Source organism: Rissa tridactyla, chromosome 6 (genome assembly GCF_028500815.1).
Source record: "Rissa tridactyla isolate bRisTri1 chromosome 6, bRisTri1.patW.cur.20221130, whole genome shotgun sequence".
Taxonomy (NCBI): Eukaryota; Metazoa; Chordata; class Aves; order Charadriiformes; family Laridae; genus Rissa; species Rissa tridactyla.
The window spans coordinates 36689515-36709695 of NC_071471.1; the positions used below are offsets into that span (position 1 = coordinate 36689515).

General features: G+C 52.0%; 1 protein-coding gene across 6 annotated transcripts in view; it reads left to right on the top strand.

Moving 5' to 3' along the window:
- CDH23 (cadherin related 23) overlaps positions 1-20181 on the top strand; it is a 210387-nt gene that overhangs the window by 97072 nt on the left and 93134 nt on the right. For all 6 annotated transcript variants that reach the window (XR_008467045.1, XR_008467046.1, XR_008467047.1 and 3 more), the window contains exons 9-11: positions 5793-5871; positions 17367-17479; positions 19941-20129. Coding sequence is in view for 3 of the 6 variants with exons in the window: in XM_054205963.1 (XP_054061938.1) it covers positions 5793-5871; positions 17367-17479; positions 19941-20129 (381 nt within the window). In the remaining 3 variants the exon portion in view is untranslated. The remainder of the gene's footprint in view (positions 1-5792; positions 5872-17366; positions 17480-19940; positions 20130-20181) is intronic.

The window sequence follows — 20181 nt, forward strand, 5'->3', positions numbered from 1 at the left end:
CAGCTTAATGATCTCTTTGTGTTGATACAGCAACGTGCATTACAGTTATTCCCAGAACGGGACTGTTTGCAGTAGGCAAAGCAGCAAATAGGTGCTGTGTAACCTGACGTAGGAAACGAATGAAGGAGCACTCACCGAACTCTTGGCAGTTTTCTGACCGGTTTAGAGAAGATTCTGTGATAGATGAAGGTTCCATGATTCTATGAAAAGGGGACTAGAGAGAAACACGTTAGGGAGCCTATTTCTTCTGAATTCCTAGTAAGAACAATATATGTAAAATAAACGTCTAGATTTGGCACTTCAGGGCATGCTCTAGTGACAGAGATTGTAGGGGGTTTTTTTGTGTGTGTATGGTTGGACTCGATGATCTCAAAGGTCCTTTCCAACCATGAAGATTCTATGAGATTTTGATTTTCTTGGCCCCATGTAATGTCTCCAAAGGCATGGAGATATCCAAGATGGATAGGTGCCACTGGAGACATGGTAAAAAGGAAGACTGCGGAACGTGGGTGGTACTTTGAGTGCTGTTGCTCTCTGGTTTCGACCCAAAGTCCCATCCTTCACGGGAGAAATCTCCACTGCTGAAAGAAGGACGTGGTTTGCTATGGCAAGCCATGGGCGTTGAACGCGCATTTTCATCTCCCCACGGGAAGTCTTCTCACCAGCTCTGCCCTACCACCCGAGGGAGCCAGTCGCTGTCACCCTACAGAGTGGCTTGGTTACCGAAAGGATAACAGCAAATTTGGCTGAGGAATCTGGGCTCGGCCAACGTGTCCCAAAACAAGGCTTCCAGCTCAAGCCAACGGTGCGTTTGTGGGTGACGTTTGCCTGCCGTCTGCCCCAGCAGGCCAAGGCGTGCTCAAGCCGTTTCATCCCAGACTTGCTGCTGCTCCACGCACCCGCTCTCCGTCTCTCTCTTGCCTCTCTTTTTATCTGTGGTGCACAGCATGTCTGTGTTCCTCTATCAATGTATCAGGCAAGAATACCTCATCTGAAGTGTATACATTACCTAATAAAATCCTTCTTATTTGGGATTATTGCATCAAATTTTAATTTCCTCACTCGAGTAACAGCATGTCAGCCAGCCCGTCAGTGAAGAGCCGATAGAAGGTGAAAAGAGTGGATAAACTGCAGCAAATTACCGCAAACAGATCTCTATCAGCCCTTTGACTGGAATTGACTGGAATTAAGAAGTGAGAAATAGGATTTTTTTTTTTTTTCCCTTGCCGTGGCAGCTTTCTGAAGTGCTGCCCCCTCCTCCTGCTGCTGCAACGCTGGGCTGCGCTTTGCCTTTCAAGTCCCTAATCCTGTAAGAGGAGAAGGAGAAGAAAAAGGGGTGGAGGGGCACGGGAGGGGAGAGAAGTGCCATTGTAGCTGTTATTTTTCTCAGGCCAGGATCCGGTAGCATAATTTAGATGTGTTTTGGGCACGTGTTTATTCGGACACTGAGAAGAAAGAAATTTCTTATCGGGCAAAGGAAGAGGATGCAGTGGGAAGAGACTTTTCTGTCCCTGTAGGTGTTGTATCTTCTTTCTTGATGCCGTTTATCATCTCAGCGTCCCTTAGATGTCTCTCCCAGGGCACCCAAGTGCCCCAAAGCTGTCTACAGCTTGGCGGCATTGTATTTTTCATCCTCAGAGTCTGTGGGTGTCTGTCCTCGCAGCACGTTGATGTTCTCCAGACAGGTTAATAGGGGCTGGAGAAGAGGAGACGTTTCCCCTTGCAGAGATGCTGATGGTCTGATGAGCCCTTACTTTTGGATCTCAGCTGGTGCATGGTCCTGGCAGCATCGCAGCTTCACTTTGGGGGTGAAAGAGGAGGAATCTGCTACCTAGGAGACAAGCTGAGGCCTGTGAACGTGTGCTTTATCCCAGGGGGAGCCCCATGGAGGCGAGAGGAGAGACAAACCCCACTGGTGCTTGGTCCCGAGACCAGCAGTGGTACTCCCTTGTGAGAGCATGGAGCAGATACGTGTCAAATATCACCGAAACAGTTTTAATTCTTCAGCACCATCCCCCTCCTCTTCACAAACTCCTTGGGTTAAAGAAATAACATAGAATCAGTGCTATTTTTGCCCTAGAGTCTCAATAGCTCCGAGTTAATTCTTTCTTACAATATTTCCAGCCCATCAGTGTGAACACTTTATTAAAAGCTCAGGGTTTTATTAAAAAAGGATTGATTTACCCCTGCCCCTCTTCAAAAAACCCTCAGATTTTGTTTGGATAATGTGCCATTCTTTATTTTCTTTGCCTTTGTTTTAAGCATAGGCTTTTCCAGATTATTACTTTTCTAAACCTTCTTCCTCCTTCCCTAGAGGGAGTGGGTTATTCTGTTCTGGTGCTTTGGTCTGTACCCACCACCCGTGTCCTTTCCTTGCAGCCACTGTTGTCTGTGGCAGGCAGCCGAGTTGTTCCTTGCTTTGAAAAAACGTCAGGAGTATTTGGGAGCGTTTTTAAGAGCCACAGGTTCATGCCACAAATACCTGGGGAGAGCCCTGGGCAGAGCTGTCAGCTCTGGATGTCAGCTTGGGTTTTCCGTGAGTAAGTGGACGCCTTGCCAGATGTGTTTGGCCAGAGACGGAGGGAAGGTGCCCTCCAATTTAGGGGTGCAGCTGGCTGCCTATGGGAGCTAGAGCACAGCGTCTCCTGCCCTTGCCGTGCCAGGACCTAGATAGCCAAAGGAATAGAGTTGTGGTCTGGTAGGGTTTTGGAAGAGGAGTTGGAAATTGTTGAGATGTGGTTGGCGAGAGGTCAATCTCTGCCATTGCGGGATGGCCATGATCAAGGGGTTTGGTTTTGCATGTTTTCCCATTTCTTGTCTCTCCTTTCTGATTAGTTGTCCCTGCAGCTGTGGTGGGCAAGATGCTTCGTGATCATCGCAGGTACTAAGAGATGAGTATAGCCTGGGCTTTAGCGTCATGTTTTGCGTCACATCATCTCCCCGTCTCACTCAGACGTGTGCTGAAGGGGAATGCTCCTTCCTGTTGACCATGCTGAGTGATTGTGCTCCGAGGCCGGCTGCGTCAGCTGTCACCGCTCGCTAGAAACCCAGAAATTGCCACTAGCTACATGGATAAGCATTATGCCCATCCTCTGGCGCTTGTTCCGCCTCTTCCCCAGAAGCATAAAGGCTTGTCCTAAAACACTGGGCGGATGCTTCGGGAGGGATCGTTCGTTCCTGGGAGTTGGGATCTGCCAGTCTTGTGGATACTGGAAACCTCTTGTGAAGGAGCTGGCGGGAAGGATGGAAACCAGACGGGCTGTGAGGAGGTGCCCAGGTCCCTGCCCCTGGTGTGGTGCCAGGAGACAGCATCCAGGAACAGTAGCGGCTCAGCCCCGCTCTGCCACTTGTTTCACAGTGCCTGGTGAAGTGTGGCTCATCCCAGGATGGGCTGGTGAAGGGGCTTGTGTAGGAGACACATGGGGGCTGCAAGAAGAAGAGGGGGATACCCAGTCTCAGAAAACAGCAGCATGGAAGCCGAGGACCAGGCGAATCTTACTTGCAGCCCTCGTTCTTGGGATCAGATGTCTGGATAATTTCTTTCCTACGAACATCTCTATGGCACACGCTGCTGAGATATCTGACTGAGATTCCCCCCCTCCTCCCCTCCCCAACTTTCCTGACTGTGACATCTGCGCTCATCCTTTTATCTCTCCCGGCAGCCTTTCCCCTCGGCTGCTGGAAGAGGGACCTTTCTTGCAGATAAAGCGGCCCCGGCATCGGCGTGCCGATTGCTATTCCTCGGCCATCGCTGGGGCCCTTGCCTCCTCCCGCAGCTGCCTCCCCTTTGGAACGTGCCGCGCAGCAGGCGGCACTTATCATTCTGTGCCGCTCCCCGGCTTTTTGACAGGCAAGGAGCCAGCTATCAGACCCACCCAGCGCCATCGCCCACCGCCCCATGCCACGCAGCAGCTCCCCCTTCGCCGGGGAGCCCAGGGAGGCTCGCGCCCGCCCCGTGAGGTCGGATGATCAAAGCACAAGAGGCTGGGAGAGAGCACGCTGGATCACATGCCTTCCTCCTTTTTTTTTTTTTTTTTTTTTTCCCCCTCTGCTTTGCCATGCCCTCCTTGCCACATCCCTCATTCTGCATTCCCACTCACTCCTTTCCTACTTTTCTGGTGGTTTTTAGCAGTCCTCGCTCCTTTGGAAAAGGAGAGTTATTGTCGGTGATTTAGAGGCTCTCCGGCAGCTGCTGAGCCTCGCCAGCCGAGTGCTGCTCAAAGGCCAGTGACCTGGGATTTATGGCTAATGTTCTCGGTTAATAACGTGGATTTCCTTAAGGAGTCTATCGGAATGCCCTCAGAGATCAGGGAAGGGGCAGATCCGGCTGGCCCAGGGAGCCTTCTTTACAGCCAGCCGGCGGCAAGGCATCTCCATCCAGCCCGCAGGGGCATGGCTCCGAAATCCAGGGAGACGGCAAGTCCCCGCTTCCCACCAGTGATGTGTCCACAGCAGTTTTCCCCGTGGCCCTCAGCTGATGGATTGCAGGGCCAACGCCATGCTGCCGTCCCGCTGTGCTCCCTTGTTAGATATGCAAACGCCTCTGTTGACATTTCCTTTGCGGGCAAAAAAAAATTAAAAAAAAAATATATTAAAATGGGTTTATTAACAGTGGGAAAAGAAGCAATGAAAACAAGAACAGCTGAGTTGTAAATTTTTTCACACTACATTAATTATGTGCATGTGGCTGTGTTTGTATTCACATGGGCTCGCTGCAGTGCGGCGGGGGAAGTACAGCTTATGGAGTTGACATAAGCACAGGATGTTTTTATTTAAAGAACTAAACAAGGATTCGGGGTCGCTCTTACGTTCTTCGTTGGTTTTGGGGGGACACTCGGCCTCATGCATCTGTCTGCTTTGCTGTAAGAAACAGGTCTGTCCTGCAGGGTGGAGGGTGAGGTGGGTGAGCTGGTAGCTGCAGAAGCTCCTGCCCATGGGCAATCCGCTGTACTCAGCATCTGTCCATCCCCCATCCTCCTCCTTAAAGGTTTCAATTCAAATCTCTGCAGCTCCCTTGGTTATGCAGCTGGATGCTGATGGCCAGCGTGAGCATCCCTCATTGCCTGGGGCACCTCATCTGAAGAACGCAGGGGCAGAAGAGGACCAGTTAAAACTGGGAAGCCAGCGATAGATAACGCTGGTCTAGTGACCAGCGCTGAAGCTCGTGGTGAGAGGGAATTGTGGCCTTTGGTTCTCAAGGGACGGCAGGATGAAAATCTCTACCATGGAGGAGCATATGCTTTTGCCTGTCAGCCAGAGCTCAGCCTGTGCAGCTGTGAGGAGGCACGTCCTGGCTTTCCTTTGATCGATGCACCTTCAGTCCCTCCTTCCTCTTCTGCCTCGAGCACTCATAGCTGGGCTCACCACGCTGACCTTGCTTCAAATCCTCATTCTCTGGGCCGGGGATGAGCAGCACGGGCAATGAGTCTTGTGTCACTCTCTCCGGTCCCTACGGACACTTGCCCTGGTCCAAGCCTCCTCTGTGGTCAAGCTCAGCCTGCTGGGTGGGTCGGTTAGAGGACACGTTCTGCTGGTCCTACCCTCAGCGTCACTAGCTACATCCTGGGGTGGGTTAGCAGAGTTTTACAGCTTGCAGAAGAGCGATGAGTGGTGAGCCTGAACTGCCCTGAGAAGCTGGGATGGGACTTTTCCATGGCGTGCCTCGTCCTTGGACAGGTTTTCCCAAGCGCGTGCCCCGCGGTGAGAGGTGCAGTGCCTCGGCTGGGCACCCTGCGAGCCCCAGCAGTGCTCGGCAGGGGTGGCTGTAACACGCGTCTCCTCTCTCTCCCCAGGGTACCACTGTGCGCATGATAACGGCGATCGACCAGGACAAGGGCCGTCCCCGGGGCATCGGCTACACCATCGTCTCAGGTAAGTTCAGGGGTAAATGTGGTGGGGAGCCCAGTGGGGCTGGAGGAGCTGGCCCTGCAATGAGTCTTTGTACATCCCATACCTGGGAAATCGCATTTGGCCAAGTTTCTCCTCGACTGTCCTGCTTGTTATTTTGATTTGTCCTTGCCAATTGCCGTAGCCTACTGCTACAACTGAACGTTTTTACCTCCAGTGCTGCCGGAGTGCGGCGTTCGCAGAACCTCCCTTTCCTCGAGCAGCGGGCGCTGTTTCTAACTAATTTGCCAAGATCTCATGGTGAAACCTTTCCGTCCTAATGGCGAACCACAAACGTCTCCGCCTCACAGTGCCATGGAGGAGACCTGCAAAGAGCCAGGCATAAAACTCTCGTTGGCGGTGCGGTGGTTATTGTTTAGGGAGGGAATGGGACTGGTTACGCGCTGAAGGGCTCCTGGTGGTTTCCGTGGCGCTTCCCGAAAATCTCCGTGCTGAGGGCTGGCTTCCCAAAGCCTTGCCAGAGGCAGGGGGTTGGACCCGCGAGGGCGCAGGGCTGGAGAATGAAGCTGAATTAGAGTGGTGGAGGGTTTCTGTCTCCTGATGGCCACATGGATTGATCCTGCCTTCCCAGCCTTGCTCTGGAGCCCGGGGAACCCTTCCCAGCGCGCATGGGTGGCTCGCTGATACTGGTGTAGCCCATCGCCCGTGGATCCTCGCTGGGCAATGCTTGGCTGCTTTAGGTCCGTAGCTTGTGGTCATCTTCTGATGGCAAAAGAGCCAGGGTAGTCTGGGTGGGTGTTTCCATGCAAAACATAGCTGTGTTTTGGAAAGGCCAATTTTTTGGAGCCCGGTACCCGTCTCATTTAAGGTGCCTTGAGGTCAGCACGCCTCTACCATACCCGAGGCAGGCTTTGACACTCGCTGGGCTGCGCTCAGACGCTGCTTTGGTGGGGCTGTGCCCTGGGGACGGACAGAATGCTCGGGCTGACCCAGCAGCAAGGGACCAGCTTGGTGGGGCTGGGTTGTGACCCTGTTTCTGGCTTTGCTTCCCGGGGTGGGGGGGATCCTTCCCGGCGAGAAATGGCAGCAGTGCTTCCTCTCCCCGCGGTGCCTCATGCTTCGGGGGCTGGCTGGCAGCTCCTTCCACCTACACGTGTGGAAATAATTTCCCGCTTTCTCTTCCTCAAAGCCCAGCCGTTTCAAACGCTCTTTTAATCAACCTCTGGGGTCAAGGTGATTTCACCCTGACTTTCAAGTCCGCTGATCCTGACTGCAAGTATCCAGGTCAGTCTACCTTTGAAGATGCAAGGATTATTTCTTCCTCTAACTCCCTCTGCAATTTATTCTAATGTTCCCCCAGCATGAATTAGATGCAAGGTTCCTCCTGGATTGTGTGTATCAACTGGCCAAAGTGCAGCAGGGACTTTCTTTTGGCTAATACAGGCCTTTTTTCGCTGGAGACTGGACTGAAACCTCAGGCTAATTTTGTGGTTGAGGTTGCAGCTGAACTACCACGAGGGTGGCCAAAGCCTTCAGCTGACAAAATCCCCACCCAGCTCAAAGCCTGAAAGATGCTCAGCAGCCGGGGAATCGCCCTTGTCCTCTTTGTACACCCTCCTTTGGGCAGCTGCTGATGGCCACGGGCCATTTTTCTGGCCCAGTATGCTGCCGGTATCCGATTTTCCCTTGTCGGCCCTGGTGCAATACAAACAGCTCTGGGCTTCCAAGAGGTGTCTTAAACTTACAGAAATAACCGTGCAATCGATAGAGGGTTAATTTGCTAAACGCGCCTACCCGCTTCATGGTCTTTTTGCTCCTCGGATGGTCATGGCTGCTCTGCTGAATCAAGGCGGCAAGACCTTGGACGCTGGATTTTTACCTGGAATGTTCACACGTGCTCTTATTTTCGTGTCTCTCTCGGGTTTTCCTGCGAAATAGCCACCAAGTCCCTTTCTGTCCCTGGCTCAGCGCCAGAGTAGTCGAAACCTAGCCATTAGGGCTGGTGGGGATCGTGGTAGGAGCCAGGTGTGGCCCGGGAGCCTGGTGGGAGCGGGGTGACAGTGACAGGTGGGCGGATCAGTGCAAAGAGCCTGGCATCTGCTTGCCTATGCCAAGAGCTTAATCCCTGCCCCTGGTGCCGCCCGGCGGGGGGCAGCTCTCCTATCGGAGAATCGGGCAGAACACATCAAAGAGTGATTAAAATGCTTTGCATTATTTTTATTTTTTTAGTTTGGTTTTTTTTTTTTTGGCCAAAAATGAGAATTGAGGAGCATTTTTGTAACTGGCCAGGAGCCCTCCTCCTCCTGTCGGCACCAGCATCTTGCGGAGCGGGGAAGGATCAGCCCACGGACGGACCGAGGGACGACTGCAGGCACCCGCTGTCACCTCCTCCCTCCTCCTCATCCTCACCCTACCTTCGGCTTCAGGCAGACCTTCCCAAAACCCCCGAAGCCAGGTTTTGGGATGCTCCGCTCCCGCGTTGAGTTGAGTTGGTTGCCAGAGCTCGCCAGCTCCTTTTGGCTGCCAGGTTGTGGCCGAGGGCAAATTTTAAAGAAAACAGGATTGTGGGGCAGACAGTTTTTTCTCCTGAAGTCAGCAGGAGCGTGAGTGCCTCCACGGCTCTGCTCAAGGCATTTTCTTACACTTTCCATAATTTTCCTCTTGCTTTTGAAAGAAGATGCTACCTTCTGATGCGTGAGAGCCCGGACATGGGAATCAGCCTCCAAAATCCTGCTCACCCAAGGCAAGCGATTTTTTTTTTTTTTTTTTTTTTTTGGCAGGCAGGTAAAGCCTAATTAACTCGTCATTATCCTCAATCACGATGGTAAAGGTCAGCGAGCAGATTTTGTGCCTGAGCTGGTAAATTTTTATGGCAATTTTGAGAAAAAAAAAAAAAAAGGCAACAACAGTCTAACATATGGGAACGGGGAAGCAAATTAAATTAGAAACCGACCGTAAGCAAAAGCGAAAATGGTCGGTGGAGGTAGTAATTATACCTGGCTCTTCGGCTCGCTTCCACGAGGGGAGGTGGCGGCGATGCTGTTCCCGTTTCACGGTAGGGATGGGTGATGCCTCTCCCAGGCTTTCGGGCACAGAGCTCTGATTTTACCTGCTGGAGTTGAATATATGGCAGTGAGAGAGCTGAAAGCTGATAAACGAGAGCCTTTTATCACTTCTTTGGTATTAATACCTAAAGCATTGGTATGATTTGGAGGCGGGGTGTAAAAATTAATTCGGACTTGCCAGTGTCCTATTCGGCCCTTGGGTAGCTGCGCCGTGGGATATACTGCAGCAGCTCTTATTTATACGGCCATCTCCTGCACAAGGTCCTCCCACGACAGGAAAACAATAAAACTAAAAGATTAACCCTAACCACATAAAAGAAGACTTAAGACCCAACTTTATGCCGCCAGCTTACAAAGCTGTTAAGCTTGAAATGACGGAGGAGCGCTGATCGGGCTGTGTCGCAGCTTTGGCTACCTTGTCCTGCTGGGGCAGCCGAGCCTGCCTGCACTGGTAATCATTCCCATGTCCTATAGGGAAAAAGCCCTCCAGTCGTTTCTCCCTCTTCCTTCCAATCTGAGGATTTTTAACCCCATGAAAACGCGCCCTTTATTTTTTCTCCCTGCGCTTTGCAAGAAGCGGGGTCATCACTGAAAAGGAAAAAGAAACCCAAATTGACACCTCAGGGAAAAAGAAATCCACATTGAGACCTCGCAATTCGAGCCACTCGGTGCTGGGGATTCCCAATCGCTCCGACGGGTGTTTCTGCCACTTTCCCCAGGCAAAAAGGATGGCGCAGGCATCCCGGGGCTGGAGCCCCGCGAAATTCCTCCCTCCCCGGTCCCCCGGCTGCGCTTACAGGTTGGAGATGCTCAGCCGCTGAGGTCAGGGCTCTGTTTGAAGGACGGATAATTAATCCAGTGAAGTAATCCGCAGCTCCTTTTCGGCAGATTTATGGAGATAGCCTCTGTACCGGGGACTCTGCCTCATCATCTTTCATTTCCCAGGCAAAGCGAGTGACTTGTTGTATAACACGACCTGCTCTAGATAAGGCTTTTCATTTCGGGGAACTCTCCGCTCTAACAGAGATTGATTTTTTTCCCGGTGGAAATCGGAGGGCCCCGGCACTCCCGGCAGGATCAGGCCTGCAGACGGCAGTGTGTTTTCACGTTTGCCGCTGCTGCACAGCGCCTGGGGTGTTGGGGAATCTGAATCCTTTAGGAGAAGGATTTTTATCGTGACCTAACCGGCAATTTAATTAATAGGCAGGGGGGGGACTTTGGCCTGCGAGCTCTTGTTAAGAAAATGTCTTGTATGACCGCGGTCTCACACTTTGCTCGCTAAACTTTGGGTTTCCTTTATTTCCAGGACGGTCGGGAGCCTTCACGTCTCCCAGCACCAGGATGTGAAGGTGACCTGTGCTGCTTGAGCAGGCAGCGAAGGGTTAAACCAGGGGTAAAAGGGTTAAACCGGGGCTGTGAGCGGTGCCCCAGCCTCAGTCTCTGCCTGCCTGACACATTTCAGGTGCCATGATGGATGGGCAACGGGAGACTGCACAAGGGCAATCCATACGTCCTTCCTGGGGCTTGGGAAGTCCTGCAGGAGAGAGGGGAGGGAGCTCTGGGTCGGGTGAGATGGTCCGTAGGGCTCTTTGCAAACCCTCAGGGCATCTTTTTTTCTTCCTAAGTTGATTCTTTTAGGAGACCGGCGCTGTTTCTGGCGAAGCGCTCTCTTGCTAAAGCTGGTGCATCTCAAGGGAAGCGCGAATTAAAAATTATTTGCACAATGTAATAGAAGTGTGAGTGACAGGAGCAAGAAGGAACCTTGTCTGAAAAGAATTGTTCTCTGTCTTTCTTCTGGTTTTCCTGCTGAGGAATAAAATAACATATGTATATTTATATGTAAAAATCGTCGCAGTAACTCTCAGAACGCGTTTCACGTGGTCTTTAACAGATCTGGAGTCCCTCCCTGCCTTCCTTCTGGAAGCGTGGCACGGACCTCTGAGTATAAGGTTAGGTGGCCAAAGTGGCCTCAGCTGTTCACACCTGCCTTCACATTTTGACCCGGCTTAACAAAGAAAGCAAAGCAAAGTGTGCCCCTTAAACCAGACATCAGGGAGGATCCTTGGAATTAGGACATGCTAATTCTAATATTCTCGTTGCCAGTTGGCTTAACGTTGCGCCGGCTTTTTTCCCCACATTCGGATTGCTCGGTGGACTACTCGGTTGTTGAAATCCTCATAAATTACACCTGCTGGGAGGACCTTCCAGCGTGATTTAAAGGCAGTCATCATAGCAGAACATTTCTGTAGGAGGACACGCTGATGGGTGGAAAAGTGCCTCACACCATGTTATCCATCAAAGGCTGTTTTTCCACCCTGGCAATGCAAGGGGACAAGAGACAGCACAAAGAAGAGATGGTGGCTGCGGCCACAGCCCCTCTTTTTTTGGCTCGGTTGCTCCCCGTCTCCCTCCCCACTGCTAATTGATGCTTCATCGTTGTGTTGGCATCTTGCTTTGGCTCCCTGGTAATCCAGAAACCACTGGAAACGGATACGGATGGGATGATGGTTTGCATGGCAGGTGGTCTCCCAGCAAACGCCTCTTCGGTAATTAAAACTATACATTCCCATTTATGTGTAAATATGAAACAAGAGCGTATTTTTTGTTTAATTTCTGGGACTGTTTAACTTCCTGGCACTTAATGGCGTTCGGGATGTTGGCAACCACTGGGAAAGGAGGAATCCGCGCTGTCTGTGTTGGTGTCGGGCCTAGAGAAAACGGCCGGTTCTGAGATACCTTTTTTTTTTTTTAATGGAAGATTTTCTGGAAGGTGTTGAGCCTGGAGATGCGGCGTTATGTTAATAAGCTGGTTCAGAGTTGTTACCGGGCGTATTACAGTGTACTTCTGTTCCCCTGGTGAGCATGCCTGCTGGTGGGGGAGAGGTAGGAGAGGTGATTTGTGGGTCTCTGAATCCAGCGCAGGCACGGTGGCTGTTAAAAAAGTGCTAATTTTATGTGTAAGCATCCTTCACCTGCGGGGTGAGAGTGTCCTCTGCCACCGCTGCTCCCAGGTGGCCATGCCCAGAGCAGCCCGTCCTCCCTGGGAATGCATCTCCCGCGCCCTGCGCGTTAGGAGAAAATCCTCCGGTGGAGGGTTGAATTGTTGCCTTTGACAGAAATGAGGGAAACAAACATTTTACGGCAGTTCTCCCTGCGCTGCTCTGCTGTCCTGACTCATCGATGCAGCTCTTGGCCGCGCTCCCGCGGCAGGTTTTAGGGTTAGATTCATGGAAAGCGGAGAGGCTGGGAGGAAAATGGCCAAGCCAGGCAGGGCTGGTGATTTGCCGTCCCTTCGAGCCACCGAGCGCAGTCTAGATGACGTGGGGGAAGGGTGGTTGTGGTCCAAGTCTCAGCACCCTTTCGCGTGATGTATTACACTCGGAGCAGGAACATTTAAACCCTGCGGGCTCTGTTCTCCTCACTGGTACCCAGGCACAGCTCCCAGGGGCCTCGGGAGGAGCATAGCACCTCGGGTGATAAATCTCTCCTTTTATTTTCTTGTACTGTACGTTCCGTCCTTAAAAAAAGAAAAAAAAAAAAAAAAAAGGAACAACATGAGCATTTAATCCGAGCTGCTTTTGTGGCTCTGCAAGAGGAGAAATTCTGCTGCTTGTGCTAGAATGGGCAATTAAATTTTTTGGGGAAGATACTAAAAACGCCTGTCTGCGTGTGCGGAGGAGTGCCGGCACACGGCTTTGGGCTGGAACCCGTTATCCCAGAGAGAGCTGCATCCTCGGAGAAGAAGAGCAAACCAAAGTCCAGAACAGGAGAAGCGGGCACTGTTTCCTGAAGCATCTTGATTTCACACGGTGTGAAGAAATAAAGCTCAGGTTGTAAGAACCCCCTTTTCCCTTGGAAATAACTCGCTCCCTCTGAATTTAAGCGTGGGGCGAGGCGTCTGCCCGGGCGTGCTTCCCTGCACATCGCACGGGGCGGGAGGCAAAAACTCAAGGTGAAGAGCAGCGAGGTGGTCACGGCAGCTGATGGACTATTTATACGATGATAACTGTGTCTGTTGCTGACTCTATGAACCACGTCCAACGGCATCTATTTCAGTGCTGAGGAGCCCTGACGGAGCACATTTTGACTAATAAATTATCCAGCGCGAGGTGTGTGATGGGTTCCCCTTTCGCATCTCCTGAAAGTCATCCACTCCAAGTTCAGCGAGCGGCTCAGCAAGCCCAGGGCCTTCCGAGGATGCGGCTCCCCCATACAAATGTTTTTTTGGGTAGCTGGGGGGGTGGGAAAAATTCTCCTGCAGGGGGGAATCGGCTTCCCCTGCCTGACAGGTAGTTCTTAGCTAGAGCTGGGCAATGGCTGCATCTTTTCTATGGGTTTGAACCATGCTCAAAGGCCAAAGGGGTAGGGAGGAAGGAGGAGACAGCAATGTCTTTTTTTATTTTTTTTTTTTCCTTTTCTTTCTCCCCCCCCCCCCCCCCCCCCCCCCCCCCCCGCCCTGGGTTTGAGCCAATATTTTTAATGGCCTTTTTAAACTGTGAGAGCGTTGGCTGAGGGCGATTAAACATTATGGCCTTCATCTATAAAACCCCTCGTTATAGCAGTGTTTCTCCAAAATGCTGCCTATGCCACCATCCATTCCTCAATGAGCCTGGAAAAACACTCAGAATGGGCTGCTGCGATCCATCCTGTTGCTTCCCAACCCAGCGCCCTGCCTTCCCGGTCCCTGCCCGGCCACGCTGGATGTAGGAGTTGCTGCTGTCCCTGTACCTGCACTCGGACATAGAAGTGGGAAAGTTTTCCTTTTCCTCCTTTTGCCGGTGTCACAAGAAGCTGGGCTTGTATGTCCTGAGCAAGGTGCTCAGGACCTGCTCCCTGCCAGGTAAGAGCAACAAGTCTGCCAGAAATGTATTCATATTCTTGTCCTAAAGTTCATTCTTTTTGGGTTTTGGTTTTTGTTTTTTTTTTTTGTTCACGCCTTTTCTCTGTCTTTTTGAGTGTTTAAAAACATTGTCTGCTTTGCTTCTCTTCTCTCTGCGCTCCCATTTGCGGCTCAGCCTTTCCCTTCCCATCATTTAACTTCTGCCCCATCTCTGGTTCCTACCCGGGATCCCTCTCCTGGTCTCTCCTGCCTTTTTCCGTGTCCAGCTCCACAGGTTTGCAGTGGTAGCAGAGAGGAGTCCTCAGAGGGTGTCCCTCTCTGAGGGATGCTGCCTCCTAGGCAGCCTCATGTTTACTTTCCGCTCCCTGCCCTGCTTTTCTTAAGGCCATCTTTGCTTTCCTAGCACTTGAAAGCAGAGCTCCTCCTTTGCTGGTGGAAACTGCATTTATTCCTTAGCTTTGGATGCAATGGAGCTGGGTTGCCTCGTTCTCTCTGGACGTGCCACATCCTTGTCTGGGTGGAGAAGGGGGTGAAGGACATGTAAGCCTTTGTTTAGCAGAAACCAGAGCATGCTCTTGGGTTCCTTCTCAAACCAGGGGCGTGGAAATGAAGTCCTTGGTCTCCATGCTTTGGTGGCTCAGAGCGGACCTTGGACTAGGAGGTAGATGGCTCAAGCAAGGGCACGTCCAGCAGCTGGCAACTCCTGAGCCAAGTGAGTGACCATTTCATCGCCTGGTAGGTACAGAGCAGGAGGTTGTGCGTGCCGTTGCGTGAGCACTGCTCGTGGGAGAGCCTGCAAGGGGGACCCGGAGGAAGGAGGGGGCAGCAGGGGCAGCTTTCTGAAGGTCACTTTGCTTCCATGGCAGGTGCGGCCACAATAGTTCCTGTCTGTGTCATTAGAACAGTCTATAGAGGGCAAACTTGGAGATGGAAAGGTCTGTGCCGCTCCACATCCTTCAAGAAATGGGATTATCGGGGGATCTTGACTGGGTTTGAAATCCCTCTAGAGGTTCTCCACCCGCTCTGTGTTCTCCATCTCACATCTGTGCATTGGGGTATGGCTTCAGAACCAGTCATGAGCAAACCACGGTTTGCTCCGTTGGCATGCCCAGTGCTGGCCACTGGCCAGGCGAGCCATCGGCTGGGGCGTTGGGACAGCAACGGTGTCCACCTGGCTCCGAGACCACCCTGGGCACAGACCCCTGCGACCAGCACGGCTGGGAGCGGGATGGAGCAAGCACTGGGAGAGACGTGGAGGGGACAAAGGTCTTCCCTTCTGAAGCTAATTCGCAAACCCAGTAATTCCCAGCTCACCGAAAGGCACCCCGGGGGGCATCAGATGCGTATCTGCCATCCGAGAGGTGTTGGGGGGGCTGAGCTAGAGAAAAGCCTCTGATGCGCAGCCTAGGGGGGTATTTGGGTCCCTAATTTATTCAGAAAAATGACCGTGGTCAAATATGAAACGCGCAACGACTGTGTTTAGTCCTTTGTGTCGAATTCCTGCCCTATTGACCTATTTCCACTAAAATCCATTGGTCTCCGCATTTACAGATTCCCACTAGCAGGACAGTATTTTGTGATTAAAAAGGTGTTTTATTACTCTTTATATTAAAGGGAGTGTACCAAGATAGCCCTGATGCATAAACTTTACCATGGCAACATGGCATCCTGGAGCATTTAAATGCCTTGCAGCGGAATTTGCTCTATCTCGTGGAGTGTCCTTCAAATCTGGGACTGGGAGAAGTCTCCTGAGGAGTCAGCCGTAAATTACAGAGCAAAGGTGGGAAGTCAAGATGAAAAGAGAGGAATCATCCAAGGGAGGAGACCAGAGATCTTTGGGTATGGCAGTGAAAAGTTAAATTAAAAAAACCCAACAAGCCACAACCAAGGCTGCCGCTAATATTTTAAGTAGCCACGCATCAGTTCATTAGGCTGGCTAGCAGTCAATGGGTCATTTCGGATGGAGAGAAGAGAGGGCCAAGGACAAAAATGGGAGGCATTTGGTCTGAAAGGAAGATGTAAAGGCTCGGTTACTGGGGAGAAAGGTGTTACGGCACTTAGGGCTCCGGGAGAGAGGGGAGATGCAGGCAGCCAGCCGCTCGTGAAGGCCGGGGGGCTCCCAGGAGAGCCGGACCTGGAGGCTTTGACCATCCCGCGATGGAGCCACCGTGGTTAAACGGGGGATCAGACAGGGATGAGGTGGATGCTGAGCAATGGGAAACAACTTTCTGCGGCAGCAGGTGTGCCTTGCAGCTCCTTTCTAGGGAAGTGACGAATGTTGTGTGTGTTTTGCTCACGCTGAGGTATATTGAAAAATCAGTTGTTGGGTTTTTTTTTTTATTTTGTTTTTGCCTGGGATTAATATAATGTACCTGCAGGGTTTCCTTGCTCCCATCTGGGGCTGGATCAAGGTTTTCTGCACACCGTGAGACGATGCAGGGCGGTGGTGCGGTTGTCCGTATGCCTGTGTATAACCTCCGTGGTCATGACTAATTCATCAGCCTCCTCCGGTGTTGTGCCGGGCTGGCATCAGGTATCCCCGGCTCCACGTACCAACTGCTGTCTTTTGTCTGGCTGATGGAGAGCACACCTGGGACCGTTGCAAGGGCATTCCCTGTGCAGGACATCGGTCCTCTTAGCATCTGCTGGCTGTGAGACTCAAGTGTTGTCTGAAGCCTCTCTGGGTGTCTAATTCCAGAGGAAGGGTGGAGCCGAGGCGGCACAGCCCTCCATGGTGCCCTGTCTGATTCTTCGCACGTTAAGGATCAGCACAGGGGCCGAATTTGGCTCGAGTAGAGGAAAACGAGGCAGCTGCATGGGGTCAACACGCCTGACAAGAGCATAAAAGCAGGGCGAGTGCCTACAGTACTCACACTAATACTCTGCCTGGCACCAAATATGTCCAGCTAAGAAAATTCCTCGGCTACATGTGGCTTCTCTGTTATTTGATAGATTTTTTTCTTTCCTTAACCTCCCCAGACTCTCCTTGAAATACGTGTGGACTTCCATCATCCTCAACATCCTCTGGCAAGGGGCCCCATGGTTATACTACTGCTTGTCAGGGGAAGAATTACTCGTGAGCTTGGTCCTTCTGCACCTTCCTCTGATTAACCTGGACTGATGTCCCTTAACTCTTGTGTTTTGAAGACGGAGGCTCTGCCCGCCCCAGGGACGCGGTGTCTTGCGAACGCAGGCGGTTGTTCAGAGGGGAGGGCCTGGGTTCGGCCCTGGTTTTGGCTGTGCTGTTGCGTATTATCCATGACCCAAAAACCCCTTTGAAATTCTTCAGCTGCCTGCAGCGCTCACGGCTTATATGTGCTATTGGAAGGCGAACACCATTTTGAGCCCTGCGCTGGGGCAGGGGAGAGGAGGAAGGAGTTTCAGCCATCACCCTTTAAAGCGCACGGAGGTGATGCACAGGCTTCTCAGAGCCCGCTGCAGCCCGTGCCCAGCTTGAAGCCCCTGGCCTGGCTGTAAAACCTCTCTTCCCAGCGCCATTCCTGCAGGCTGGCAGGGGGAAAGAGGCTTGTGTCCCCCTGCTCCCCTCTCTGCTTTACCATTTGGCATCAGCTGTACCAGCTGCCTGCGCTCATGCTGCCTGTTCTCTCTCCCAGGTAACACCAACAGCATCTTTGCGCTGGACTACATCAGTGGAGCCTTAACCTTGAATGGGCCACTGGACCGGGAGAACCCCTTCTATAGCGCTGGATTCATCCTCACGGTGAAGGTGAGAAGCTCCTCCGTCTGCGAGACACACCAGCAGAGCCGGATGGGGAGGTCACCCTGCTTGGGGATGACTCCTTCCAGGTGGAGGCACAAAGCTGGGACGTGTTCCTGTGGGCATCCAGAGATGTGATCTGCTGTTCCCCAGCCAGATGTTTAACACAGCCCCCTTGCGCGGTGGTCCAAAGCATGGTTGCCTCTATAGGGATGTATAAGGTCATTTTTGGTGCCCTGCCTGGCCTCCAACTAGATCTCCCTGCGGTTGTATCTGCTGGCAGCCCTGGGATTGCAAATAGCACAACACCCCTACATTTGGGCACCTGAATTGTGTCCACTTGTGCCTATTTCCCACATTTCCCCCCTCAAAACAACAGAAAAACAGGTATGTTTTGTCACGTCAGCAGGCAGCGGCATAACAGGGCATCTTCTGCATCTGCCCGGCGCAGGCAGGCACGGGGAGGGAGGGGAGGGATCCTCAAAGTTGTCTCGTCAAGAAAAGGCACTGGAGCGTGATCTTCCGGCCCCACCAGCCCCACCTGAGAGCGGCTCCCTGGCTCCACTCACAACCGCTGTAATTAAAATCAATACCAAGCTGGGCAGCTAGTTGGAAACACATTTAGAAGTATAGATTCTGCTGGGCTGGGGTGGGGAAAAATCAGCGTTGTAGGAAGGGTCATTGATTGGGAGGGCAGCGGCATCGCCTTCTCCTTTTGGCAAGTGCAATGCTTTGTCAGGGGGAAAGTGGGGGGGGGGGCCACAAAGGGACAAGAAACTGCCCCTCGTGGTCCCAGGCACAGGTCATACGGTGGGGCTTTACAGATGGGGAAGAATTCCCCATCCACCCCTACCGCCCCTAGGTTTGGGCTTTTATAGCTCAAACTCAGTAGAAATCAAGAGCGGGAGGATTGTCTGTTTTTAATAGGGACAAAAATATCTCTTTGATCTTGGAAAGGTTTGTGAACCTGAAAACTTGCCTGTTTTCCTGCCTGCATGATAATGGAGTTCCAACTACGTTCTGTTGATCCGATAGATTATTTTTTTTTTCCAATTTATTTCCTCTCCCCACAAACTTTGCATCCTCCCGCAAATGCCAACTCTCTGTGGCCCACATCCCCAGGACCCAAAATGTTCCCTGCTGCTCTCGTCCTGGAGCGTGCACTGAAAATACAGCTGGGTGGCTCCTTGTTCGGATCAGCCTGTTCTGCTGGTGTGTGCAGAAGCGGTGAATAGCAATGAGCCGCGCGGGTCGTGTTTAGCGTTGCTTTTCTGTGCCCACAGCAAAGCAAGATTATCCAAAGGACGAGAGGAGGGACTCTGCTTGAAAAGGCTGTTTCACAAGTCTTGCTTCTCTGGCAATAAAATCCGCACTCTTTCCTTTTGGGAAAGGAGAATTAAAGTCCTTCTTGAGACAGAGGTGTGATATGGAGCCATGACTCATCTCTGTATTTAGACACATGTTGCCAAACCTATTTTAAGGTCTAAATCCTGTTTTTCTCTGTTGCCCTAGTTTTCTGTCCTTTCCGTAGTACTATGGTGGTTAGCTGCCTGCTCCTGGTCCCACCTCAGGAGATGGCACGGGAGGAAGTAGGAGTGCTCTTTGCTCCATCGTGGCTGCCCTTGTTAGAATACAATCACAGAATCGCCTGGGTTGGAAGGGACCTTTCAGATCATGGAGTCCAACCATCAACCCAACTCTGCCAAAAACCATCACCAAACCATATCTCTAAGCACCATGTGTACCCATCTTTTAAATCCCTCCAGGGATGGTGCCTCAGCCGCTTCCCTGGGCAGCCTGTTCCAATGCTTGATAAAACTTTTGGTGAAGAAATTTTTTGTAATATCCATCCTAAACCTCCCCTGGTGCAACTTGAGGCTGTTTCCTCATGTCCCATCGCCTGTTCCTTGGGAGAAGAGACCAACCCCACCCAGCTACCCCCTCCTTTCAGGGAGCTGTAGAGAGCGAGAAGGTCTCCCCTCAGCCTCCTTTTCTCCAGGCTGAACACCCTCAGCTCCCTCAGCCACTCCTCACAAGACTTGTGTTCCAAACAAGAGGACTGTGCCCCACAATTTTTTGGTTTAGATGCTTGCGGTAGGGAAATCGCCTACTCATCCCCTGCCACGACTGTGAGTCCCGACAACCTGTTGCACAACAGGGACAAGTGAGAACTTGGCCACAGCCACCCCAGGGGAAACGTTAAACCTCTGGGAAGGGAGCAGGTTTGCAAGAGTGCTGTGGACCTCAGGGGTGGTTAATGGAAGAGCTGGGTCAACGTCTGAGCATGTCAGTGGGTCAGCGGTATGGAAAGGTGCTCAGGGTTAAGGGGCGACAGCAGAACCGAATGAGCATCCTTCCTCGGCCAAGCGGAGGAAGCAAAAGCTGCAAGAGCCTCTAATCGCAGCATGCAGACTTTTATATTTATTCTTTGAAAAATAAAGGCTGCCCTGTTGTTTTCTCTCCTTGCCAGGCAACAGAGCTGAACGATGACCGCACACCCTCCAACGCCACCGTCACCACCACCTTCAACATCCTAGTCATTGACATCAATGACAACGCGCCCGAGTTCAACAGCTCGGAGTACAGCGTGGCCATCCCGGAGCTGGCCCAGGTGGGCTTTGCCCTTCCCCTCTTCATCCAGGTGCAGGACAAAGACGAGGTGAGGTACCCCTTGCCGCGGGCACGCCTGTCTATCCTGTGTAGGGTCGCAC